This window comes from Nilaparvata lugens, chromosome 4 (genome assembly GCF_014356525.2).
Source record: "Nilaparvata lugens isolate BPH chromosome 4, ASM1435652v1, whole genome shotgun sequence".
NCBI lineage: Eukaryota > Metazoa > Arthropoda > Insecta > Hemiptera > Delphacidae > Nilaparvata > Nilaparvata lugens.
Window position 1 is genome coordinate 30,208,240 of NC_052507.1, and position 12,725 is coordinate 30,220,964.

The 12,725-nt window shown below is 35.1% G+C and overlaps 2 protein-coding genes across 2 annotated transcripts in view; one reads left to right on the plus strand and one right to left on the minus strand.

Annotated features, from left to right (window-relative positions):
• Positions 1-3,170: 3,170 nt before the first annotated feature.
• LOC111053566 (small nuclear ribonucleoprotein F) lies at positions 3,171-3,801 on the minus strand. Its single transcript, XM_022340480.2, has one exon. The coding sequence runs from the start codon at positions 3,568-3,570 to the stop codon at positions 3,271-3,273; it is 300 nt and encodes a 99-aa protein (XP_022196172.1). The 5' UTR covers positions 3,571-3,801; the 3' UTR covers positions 3,171-3,270.
• A 5,631-nt stretch (positions 3,802-9,432) lies between these two features.
• LOC111053561 (coiled-coil domain-containing protein 186) overlaps positions 9,433-12,725 on the plus strand; it is a 51,688-nt gene continuing 48,395 nt past the window's right edge. The window contains exon 1 of the mRNA XM_039426966.1: positions 9,433-9,703. The gene's annotated coding sequence lies outside the window, so the exon portion shown is untranslated. The remainder of the gene's footprint in view (positions 9,704-12,725) is intronic.

Sequence of the window (12,725 nt, forward strand, 5' to 3'; positions counted from 1 at the left end):
AATAAATATAAAAAATTGGGTCATTCTTTTTTAAACAGCCGGTACTTTCTGTGTCATATGATTGAGCTAGCGTCTATTAATTTACATGTCCATTCCAGGGCAGTCTTCCTTCCATAGTTCCATTACCTTTTCATAGTTATGTGCCACAAAACTACCCCGAACATGGGAGTTTCGAATGTGGTCCAGACTACTCACACCCCCTGCAGAACTTATGTGTCCCTATCCATACTTTTACCTAATGCCTATACGATAAACCTTCTTCACGCGCAATTTTGCGACCGATGGCGTCATGTCACAAATAAAATCAAACAACATTGACCAAGATGGCAGTGATCAATTCAACTCACACTCAAGGTCCTCACACACCCAGCTATGAATAGCGTCTCCGGAAACGTCATCCTATCTACCAATGTTGAAAGCTACGCTACGCTAGTGTGAACGGGACAGATTCGTAATGTGGATTCAACATGGGAGATAGGATGGCTGTCTTCCGAATACTTATATAGCTACACGTAGCTGGGTGTGTGATGACAACTGATGCCGCTTGCACACTCAAGTCAATAATTGCTTACAAAAGTGTCGACGAGCGTGAGAGTGTTGATTGAGATATAGTTAGCCGCTTGGCGAGAATGTGGCGCTGGAATAAGGCTTTGCTCTTTTTGGCAATTCAGTCATATAACATTTGAGGCGGGTCATCATTTAAAAATTCCTAGAAATCATGAGTTGATCAAATCTTTTTCATTGATGGATAAAGGCTATTGATTGACTAAGGGTGTGATCACATTGGATGCGTATATGTGCAAGTGCACGCTTGGTTATATGCATGGCAAAGCGCGGAGAAAACAGACTATGGAAAGAGCAATAGGAACACTCACACTGAAAGCGTGCACATACTGGTTGCGTTCAGTGTGAGCATCTTCTGAAAAGTCACAACTCTTTCCAGATTTTGTTCGGCTCATGCATGATCTGAAGTGCACTTGCACTTTTATAAGCATTCAATATCATCATACCCATACGTTAATGTGCGGTAGTAATTTTTATTTTACGCACGAAACTATAAGTTGAAACCGCTTAAATTTGTTCCAGACTTAAACCTGGGTGACGTTGAACAAGTCTATCTTATTTACGCTGCTGGAATAGCCACTATTACTATGTTCTCCTAGTTTATTACTGACCAAGTAGAACTCTGGTAAAATTAACATGAAAATAATAGTCATCAAAAAATCAGACATTGCTAGGTTTCTACTACAGTAGTAGGCGAATAAATGCTACAAGCTGGCAGCTTTCAAGTTGCTCGTGCTTATCAGCACGTTGATAGTTGTGAAAAAATTATTCATTACGATAACGAAATTTAATTTCTATTTCCGTTGGTAGCTGCAAACATAGAGAGAAACATAGCATAAGAAGATATCCCATGGTATAGGGCGTTAATGTTCCAAATTTCAAACTCAAACCGATAGCCCTAGTCGGGTAGTTCTTTATCGTAAAGTTATGGTACGCTGTTAGGCTAGGCACACACCAGTTAGTCAAGACAAGACATGATCAGACACAATACTTCACATAGTTGCTTATGACGCAACACACATTGCTTAGTCATTGCAATTAAACATGACTCCATAAGCTGTAAAAAGTATTAACTGTAAAAAGTATTGTGACTAGTCTTGTTTTGACTCATCGGTGTGTGACCAGACTTAGTCTCTCATACTTCATACTGTGTCGTTCTCAACTTCTTACACTCTTACCCGGTCAAAACAGTAATCGGGTGTGTCGTCAGTAATCGGCTTGAAATTTGAGCCATAAACAACCTAACTTATACCATGGGACAATTTATTTATCTTATTTCTATGCTGCAACCAACTTATTGTTTTCTTTATACCATGGGACAATTTATTTATCTTATCTCTATGCTGCAACCAACTTATTGTTTTCTAACTGCTATTAAAATAGTCTAACGTTGAACAAGGCTAACGTTTGAGAGCCCGGTCACACAGAAGAAGCAACCAGATATCATATATTTATTACAGAACAAAGAAGACTACAGGCATTATGTATTATACAATATAGGTATTTATATTAACAGAAAGCGATCTGAGATAAGGATACCTATAAAATTGAGGATAGCTCTCAATGACACCGGGCCCTTATCATAATTTAAACAAGTACTATAGTATATTAATATGTATTTAATATAGTGAGGTCCACATTATAATGGCAGTAGCCTATTTGAGTAACATTGGTCTTGCTATCCTTGTCTATCATTCGACAAAGCAAATAGCGCTTTTCTTTTCTAACTCTGTAACATTGCTGGATCGTTTTTCAAAATTTAATTAAACAAGGAAGTATTAAATCTCAATTATTATTAAAATGTAATATTTTATTACTGAAAAACAAATTGTCTTGACAAAAAAAAAATCATTTTATAAACAATAAAATCTGTGGTCTAGTGGATAGAGTTCAAACCCTCTCATTACCAAAAGTTTTTTAACCAGATCACTCCCGTGTTATCGGATGGGCATGTTAATCGTTGAAATAACAGTTGTAAGGCCCATTGACGGCTTAAATTAGTATATATTCAGGCGAGTTGGGACCTTCCCGCAAGGGACTCCCTACCAGCAAAAGCTATAACCTACGAATTTATTTTACGTTACTATATTTCAAACAAGAATGAACAGTTGATAAAAACTATAACTTATGATATGGGCCTACCAGTATGCAGTATCTGGCAGCTATCCTCTATAGAAGGATGTGACAAAGCAAAAAATCGGCCACGCTGTTCTATTTTTTCTCCTGACATTACAACGTAGACCCTTAGACCAGTTATAGAATAGGCACGGCCTATTATATATTCATACTGAGTACTTAGCATCAGATAGAAAGCTTTTCTGTAGAGTTTGTTTACAGTGTTTTCCATAGCAGATTGTGTCTATTTCAACGGGAGCGCAGCTGGAGTTTACCATTTTAATGAATAATAATTTACATCCTTCTGAAATATACACAATCTGCAAGTTTTCTATCCGATGATGACGTCACGATTTGCAGATATGGCAGTAGATGTTGGCTTCAGAGGCTAGACTTCCCAGCGTGTCTATACTATAACTGGTCTAAGCGTGGACCCCACAAACCACAATAGAGAAAAAGAGGAAGATAAAAGATAATAATAAACTTTAAAATTTGATACAGTACGAACAAAAATGTATTTACAACACCAAAGTTTTTTTGCATTACAATAGTTAGATTAAAGGAAAAGATCTTACTGATTTACAATTAATTTTAGTCTCTCATTTCTCCTTCTTCGTCATCTTCCTCCAGACATCGAACGTATAAAACGTTATTACACCGAATAAGCACTTCACCCAAAACACCCGTCATAACACCTTCAATATACTCTTCGGCATTAGCTACTTGCAAGTTCATGTATGGATCCGTAGCAACAAACAATCCCTTGTATTCATGGCCCCACTTTAATTTAACTAAAACAGTCTTACCGGTACACATGTTGAGGTAAGGTTTCGGATTGATCGGCATAGTTTGCTGGGGAACGTTTGCTGCTGCTGCTGCTGCTGCCGCCATGGTCGTTATCGTTCGGCAATCACCAAATATACAATAAAATAGAAGAAAATATGATTGAGACTATTCCAAACCTAAAATATTACTTGATACTGTAGCTTTAAACACAAGGTTCAGCTAAACTATTAAACAATATTAATGAGCAAAGCGGAACGATCCAACCAACAACAAAGAACAAACGAGAAACGACAAACGAAACGCAGAATGCAGCAGGCTTGCAGGGAAGATTGCAGCAGTATTGCCAAGCTTAAATTTATTTGTCTTTCAGCTTGAAAATTGTTTCAAATACTTTCTGACATACATTTTTATATCAAAATAATAAATTTATAATATTAATGTTTATTTTTGCAGTAATGACATCAGGAATGATAAAGCCATGATGCTATATCTCAAAGCACTAAGCCTCGACGCAACGTGAATAAAGAATTTAAAATTGCTCGAAATGAGAACAAAGGATGATCATTTATTCGAAAAGTATTTCAAGTGTGGGTTATCAATTTTACTTTCCTTGACCTATTACCACAGGTAAGGAAAGTATTGCTTTCCGAAAAAATTAAGGCACCCCAATTTCCAAATTTCTATACGTTTCAAGGTCCCCAGAGTCCAAACAAGTGATTTTTGGTTATTGGTCTGTATGTATGTGTGTGTGTGTACACGATATCTCATCTCCCAATTAACGGAATGACTTGAAATTTGGAGCTTTCCCTATAAGGATCTGACACGAACCATTCCAATCAAATGCAATTTATGATGGCGGCTAAAATGGCGAAAATGTTGTCAAAAACAGGCTTTTTCGCGATTCACTCGAAAACGGCTCTAACGATTTCGATCAAATTTATACCTAGAATAGTAATTGATAAGCTCTATCAACTGCCACAAGTCCCATATCTGTAAAAATTTCAGGAGCTTCGCCCCATTCATGCAAGTTTTGATTTAAGATTCCCAATTATCAGGCTTCAGATACAGTTTAAACAAAAAGTTTCAAGTGGAAAAGATTGAGCATAAAAATCTCTACAATTAATGCTCAGTAACATTTCCACCTAAAATTGAAAATAAGCCCGAAATTAGAGAAATTTAAGATTATTCAATTAGCAAACTGTTGATTCTATTAAATCATTCGGAGTCAGAGCCTTCGGCCAGAGCAGTCGCATTTTTGGTAGCTCTCTTATCTCGGTGATAATGATAGACAGTGTGCTTTTTCGTGTTCGAACTTCAGATCACCTTCCACTGATTGTGTACACTGAATTTGAATCTGATAGAGAAGCGCAGACCGTGCCAAATGAACTTCGAACGTTATATTGCTGGAGTGATGCATGCAAAGAAGCATATATGTCTGAATTAACATTCCCAATCGAATTTAATGCGAGCGAAGAAAGTGTAGAATGTTTGGCTGAAAATTTTATGACTACAGTAAAAAATAAGGCAGAGAATCTGGGCATGTTAAAAAAGTCATTAATAATAAGCAAGTTCAAAAATAAACCTTGGTACGATATAGAGTGTAATAGGCTGAAAAGGGAAGTACGTAAGGCATATAGGAATTTTAAGAAAAAAGAACATGATATAAATTGTTTTAATAAATATCTGGACAGTAAACTAATTTATAAAAATAAAATGAAAGAGAAGAAAAAGCAGTTCAACGATAACTTACAAAATAAATTTCAGAATTCATCAAATGCTAAAGAATTTTGGCGAGCAGTTCGTCTAGTAAAGGGCAATAAATCAATCGATAATGATTCTATAACTTTGGAAGAATGGACATCTTTTTTTAAAAATAAATACAGACCTGAAAAAAGAACTATTGAGTACATATTCTTCGACGTCAAGCATCCTTTTCTCGATAGACCGATAGAAATGATTGAGTTAGAAAGAAAATTGAAGAGATTGAAAAATGGGAGTGCTCCAGGTTTAGATGGGATTTCCTATGAATTTTTCAAATATTTGGCACCTGAAGGAAAACACCTGTTAGTAAGCCTGTTCAACTTGATCATGGAGACTGGGAAAATTCCTTTGAATTGGGCAAAGCTGAAAATATCCTATTGCATAAGAAAGGCTGTAAAAAAGATCCTAGGAATTTCCGAGGCTTATCTATTGCGAATTGTATTCTAAAAATTTTTACTGGAATATTAACAGATAGATTAGCAATTTGGGCAGATCAGAGTGGGATCATGGTGGAAAGTCAATCGGGATTTCGGAAAAATAGGTCATGCTTAGATAATATTTTCGTTCTAGATTCAGTAGTCAAATATTTTATGGAAGTAAAAAAGAGAAAGATGTATGCAATTTTTATTGATTATGAGTCTGCGTTCGATTCTATCCCGCATAACAGGCTATTTCAGAAAATGAGAGAACTCGGATTAAGTAGGAGAGTAGTTAGCGTTTTTCAATATATGTACTCGAACTTCTCACTGGTAATCGAGAACAGGTTGCATGGTTTACAATCCGAACCTATCCCACTGACAAGAGGCGTTTTGCAGGGTGACCCGGCCAGCCCACTTCTCTTCTCTCTGTACACATCGGCAATAGAAACTTACTTTAGAGATAAAGGAATGCATGGATTACACATTGATAGAGACAACGATGTACTAATGTTACAATATGCAGACGACATAGTCATCTTGGCGGATAGCATTTCTGATGTGAGAAATAAGCTCAAATGTCTTTATCAGTACAGCTTAGAAATAGGACTCAAGGTCAATGCAGCTAAGACCAAAGTTTTGCCATTCCATAAGGGTCGATTGAGCAATAGCCATAGAGATTTCGTGATTGGTGAGGAAAAAATAGAAATTGTAAAAATTATAATTATTTAGGAGTAATATTCCAATCCTCAGGTAAATATACAGAGATGTGCAAACGCTCAATTAATAGAGGTAAAATTGAATCAATATTGGCTGTCAACATTTTATCCAAGGTGAGGTCTGAGAAATGGGAGGGGAAAATGAAATTATTAGATATGGTTATCATACCATCGAGTTTGTACGGGTGTGAAGTGTGGGGTTTCGGTTGTGAGCAAGCTGTGGAAGCTGTTCAGTTGTTCTTTTTGAAGCGCTTGCTCTTGCTGGTGCGTACGACGCCGAGTTGGTGTGTTAGATCGGAGGCGAATAGACCAAGGCTCAAATTCATATCCTCAAAAGATGTCTATCTTGGCTGATAAGAATTGCGAACATGCCAGAGTCCAGATACCCTTTCATTTGTTATCGCCTACTGTTGAAAACCAACTTCAGTTCTAATTGGTTATCTATTGTTCAGAGAGAGATGGATTTGTTGGAGTTTCAAAATTTAAGGAACGATATTGAATTTGATGCTATTGAACTATATAATAGTAGAGAGAGAATTCTTGAAAGATATGTAATGAAAATAATGGATGAGGATAGATACTTGGCTCAGAATTCGCAAAGTTCTCCTTTTTATAAATTGTTTAATCCTGAATATCAACTAGGAGAACAGCTAACGTATGATCTGCCAATTAAAATGATTCGTTGTATGACACAGTACAGAGTATCAAACACGAGTACATTCTTACACATAAACGGTCAGAGATATCAGCTTGACGGAGAGAAAATTTGCCCTGCCTGTGATTTAGATTTCGAATCGTTAATACATTTTCTATTGATCTGTCCGGAATATGAAAATATTAGATTGCAGTATATTTTACCTTATGTAAATAATGTAGTTCAAAATGTAGACAAATTGATGGTACTGTTATCTAACTTTAATGATGAGAAAATCAAACAGGTATATCAGTATACTGTGAAAGCACTTATCAAGAGAGAAAATATGGTGTCGACCACCGATAGATAAGCATGATAATTACGATAGTTATCAGTCACTGCCAGCCTTAAGATATTATAGGTTAGATGTATAGAGGTATTCATGTTTTCAATCTTTGTTATTAGTCATTCTTACTTTTCTGTACTTGGTTGGTGGCATTATGATTGGTTTATCATGTTATAATATTGATGTAAAAAAAATATTTAATAATAAAAAATTATCTATATTCATGTGTAAATGACTCAACTCATTTGTATGGCAATAATTGTCGAAACAAATAAAATGATTTATTATTATTATTATTATTAAATCATTCACTATGAAGAGATAGCAGACTTCATGTGTCTGCAGCGTTATTGTCCTGTCACCAGCTGGCTTAGACCTTTGAATAGTAGAGTTGAGGTGCGCGTGAACACTAGCGTCAGTTGATCAATTATCATAACGGCAAGGAAAGTTGTGTGAGTGCGCCACACCAGATTTTTTTGTATGATTACTTGTTGGAAATGGTAAAAGTTACTTCTAAGTTCGAACAGTTAATTTTTTGATACTAATTTTTTTGAGGATATTATCAATTATTGTCTATGAAGTTCGTGCCAACGGTAGAACATGCATTTCATGCACATACACATAATGTATATCATCAACGAGATGCTACTAACTTGAAATGAACAACCAATAACAATAAATAAACCACTGGAAATTCACAAATTATGATGGAAAAACAATTCAACTTCAAATAGAGCAGCAATAGAAAAATAAATAACAAAGAATTAATATACAAAAAACTAAATTTGAAAGATTTTGCTCGAGATTTTCGCTGCAATAACACAATGTATGACTCTAAACTCACATACATGAATCAATAAATTGCTACATCCACTTCAACAACCTTGCACGTAACTGATATATCGTCTACTCTCAATACGAGCAATAGTTTTTTCACCGACATGCATGTTTCGAGAGGTTGTCCATGAAAAGGTCTGTTGGAGGTCTTGCTTCATGAAAGCATCACAAAATATGAATGAAAACCATATTCTATGCTTACGAAAAAGAATAATCCTTGAGATTCTCAATATGAATATTTTTTAAAATAAGTATTTATGATTTTTAGAATATTTTTTTATCCTCTACAATTAAGTTTTTCTGGTTCGTGGAATTTATTGTAGGAAGCTTTGAAAGAGGAAATAGGGATAAGACAAGGCTACCATCTCATACGTTGTGACCCATATAGTAACTGCTACTTTACTACAGTATCAGATGGATAACGGTTCTCGATAGCTGTTACCTTTTTTAACGACACTTCCTTCCTACACAAAGTAGAAGGAATTAAGTTTGTTCTACACAAAGTAGAACAAACGGTTCAAAGAATACGGGCCTCGAAAGAAAAATTCAAAATCTATTCATGTGAAAAAACATGCAGCCTGAGTAAGTAAGTAGGTAATTATAATTCAACTAATTTTACCTTGAAGAACAGCTCAATGAAGAGTAACAAATTATAGACTATTACAGTATTTTGTAAGAAGTTCATTCTATATATAAATATTTTGGATAAGAAATCCAATTCTCACTATCCATAAAAGAGTAAACTATATAAAATTACATTTTTACTTTATAGGCCTAATAGAAAAGAAGACTGAAAGGTTAGGCACGTGGTGAAGGGCTGCAGCACTAAGTGACAAAATAGTGTGTATAAACAAAAAGTAGAAGATTCTCTTCTTCTCTGTGGTATAAATTATTGATTCAAAACTTCAAAATCAAAATTAATTCAAAGTTGGAACATATACTTTTATAATTATCATATACTCTGGAACAGTTGGATCAGTCTATTATTCTCCTTGGAACAGTTATCTCAAGTCAAGATGGCAATGACCAAATAATAATCATGGTTCATAGTTTGAAAGTCGATTCAATCTATGTGAGAGAAGAAAATAAATTGAAATAGAATAATCAATAAATTATGCTAAGAATTTAGATATCACATTTTTACAATTTAATACCCAAGTCTACTTACGTAGTAAACTACGCTACAGTTAGGCGGCTCGCTCTGTACTTGTTACAAAACAGCTGATACACTTCACCCTTTTCCGTCTGTCACTTGTCACTTATGTCAATTTTTGTTGGGTTTCGGGATCGGGGTTTGTGAGCTTTTGCCACCTTTTGCTAAAGTTGGTGGTTCTGCAGCCTGTTCTAGTAAATTTGTATTTTTACAATATGTTAAAAATGTCAGTGTTAGTAATTCATTTACAATATTTGTATTAACTAAAATTAAAATGTTTATTCGAACTTTAAAAGTAACTCTGCTAAAATTCAAAGAAACAATCCAAATGGTATGCAACAAAACTGAACTATTGTAGATATTTTTGGTACGGTAAGTGTGTAGTAGTCTAGGCTACGTGCTGATTTATTGCTTCATGTTTTTTTTTTTATAAATATATCTGTTTTATTAGTTTGTGTGGGCGGTATACCCTTTAATCTTTCGACTATTCCAAACATTTTTTCATCTTGATAAAATCAATTCAAAAATTATTTTTAATTAACTTACTTGTTGTAAACAAAACACCCAAGTATGGTTTAATTTTTTTTTCTGATGTGATGGTTAGCTAGTTATGTCTTTGTTTCAATACCTTCAAACTAGATATTGAATAGTAGGACTATTAAGTTTTTATGATTTTTTCTTAATTCTAATGTCTTCCTAACGGTCCTGGGATCGGGGAATAGTCAATGGATGGTATCCTCTATCAAAGTCGTCAAGAAGGTGTTTAAAGTATCATGCACTATACTCTAAGGTGGTGTAAATATGAAGAAAATAAAAATCTCAGTACCCTTTTTTAAAATATTTTATCACAACATGTTTCGGTCATAGGCAAAATAGGGCAAATCATTAGGCAAATAGGGCATGATACGCGATAAATGTGGTAGGTACTGACATCAGTGGTACATCTTATTCTACGAAGTACATATGTGGCTGAAGCTAATTTCTTACACAAAAGGTCAATATGTTTACTCCAATTCAGGTTCTTGTCCATTATGATACCAAGAAATCTTGTACAATCCTTTGTATTTGTTGGTTCATTGGTTACATTGTTGTCTATATTGAATATCTTTGGAGTGAAGTTTATATTTACTATCTTGTCTTTAATGATTGATAGCTTCAGTTTCCTACGTATATTTGTGGCAATTTAAAGTGTCGAGCTTATATCGTTGCTTTGGGATTCTCTGTCTGATGGGATTATTATGGTGTTATCGTCTGCAAATAGTACTCATTTTTGGTCCTTCTTGAGATTATTTGGGAAGTCATTTATGTAAATGAGAAAGAACAATGGTCCTAGGATTGACCCTTGAGGAACACCTTTGGATATTTTGCAAAGAGATGATTTGGCACTAGTCAAGGTTGTGTGCTGCTGATAACTGATTTCAACATACTGATACCTTTCAGTGAAATAGTTTTGGATCCATTCTATGACTTGGCCCTTTTTGTTCATTGCAAAGCGTAGTGTATGGTACTTGGCAAGGGTGACAAAAACACCCCAGGTGATTACTTACTTATCTAAATGTACTGGTAATTTACAGATGAAAAAATAATGTACTGCATAGATAGTGAATTATTCTTCCATTATTCTCATTTAATTTGTAAAATTAATTTCAATTTTTCTTAAAGTTTTATTAAAAAAGTTTAAAATATTAGTTATTTTATAACTTTGTGCCATAATCTCAATTATAGTTTCTGCAATTTGCAAATAGAAATATGAACAATTTTAAATTTTTTTCTTGGTTCATTATTTGACCAGAAGTTGAATAGCACATATAAGTAATAGCTCAAATAAGTAAATTTGACTGGATCTTTGTTTGAAGATTGGCCCCTGAAGTGACAAAGGATGACCTACTTGATTTCCTGAAAAATCTTAAGTTCAATGTTGAATGTGAGGAACTGAAGACGAACTTCAAGCACTATAAATCGTTTAAGGTAGGTGTGCAGCAAAATAAAAAAGGTGAATTATTGTCTTCTTAGTTATGGCCGGCTGGAACTTTGGTTAGGGAGTTTGTAAATAGGAAAGAGAACAATTTTTCAGCCAAGCGACCTGTACTAGGCAGTGTGAAATAGTGTCAAATACCTCTGGCACTATTCAAGCAAATACCTCATTTTATAAATAATATGTTGAAATGGATGCTGGTAAGATTGGTATTGGCTACTTAAATGTTCAATGTTTGAGGTCGAAACTTGGTCTGGTTGAACGTTTTTGTGCAGACACTAAACTAGACATTTTATGTATCAGCGAACACTGGTTAAGCAGTGAGGAATGTCCCCATTATTCCTTTATTGAGGAACTGGTGGTGATTGGGGGTGGTGTGTCAATCTATGTGCAAAACAATATGAGGACTAAAGAATTAGACCTGGTTGTTTTTTGTTTGGACTTGGATATTGAGGTGGCAGCTTTTGAACTGGTTGATGCATCTACTGTTGTTATTAGTGTCTACCGTTCTCCAAATGGAAACATTGAAAATTTCTTCTATAAGTTGGATGTGTGTCTATCTAAATCCAGGTGCACATCTGGGAATATTATTATTGGAGGTGACTTCAATATAGCCTTGAACTGCAATGAACCGTCTACAAGAACTTTTGTAAATTTGCTGCGGACTCATGGACACTATGTTGTATCTGAGGTGCCCACTAGAGGAGATCGCTGTTTAGATAGCATTGCAACAAATATGAATCCCTCGAGGTTCAGGGTACATGTTACCGATCTCTTGTTGCTGATCATAGTGCGGTAATGATGACAGCCAACATCCATATATTGTGAGTGAATCTTCTCGGTTTCCTGCTTGATATTGCCATTATTCGAGAGGAGCTAGAAGGATTGATGAAGATGCCCTCCCTGGATTCAAAGATGCTGTGTCTCAGGTCAACTGGGATAGTGAACTACAGAGGGAAGAACCTGAAGAGGCTTATAATAAGTTTTTCGGCAAAATTGATGAAATATTTAATTTATTTTTTCTATTGAAGCTTTTAAAGCATAATTTTAGGTCTAAAAATAAGCCTAAGAGTAAAGCTAGAATGGTGAGATCTTGGTTTTCACCTGAGTTGTCCGGGTTCAGAGGCTTGCTACTGATGGTGAGAAACAACTATTCAGTTAGTACTTGTCCAATGGAAAAATAAAACTTACATGTATTGTATTCTAGAATGAAGAACACTTTTAGTGTAAGATCAATGAAGCCAAAAAGTGTGCCAATGTTGAGGAGATTGCAAATGCACCAAACCCCTGTAAAGCTGCATGGAATCTGATAAACAGAAGCAGGGGTCCCTTGAGAGCATCTGGAGTTGCTTGTGAGGCTAGTCCTGATGAGTTCAACGAATTTCTTCTGCGGAATATTGAATAGATTGTCTCGGCTAT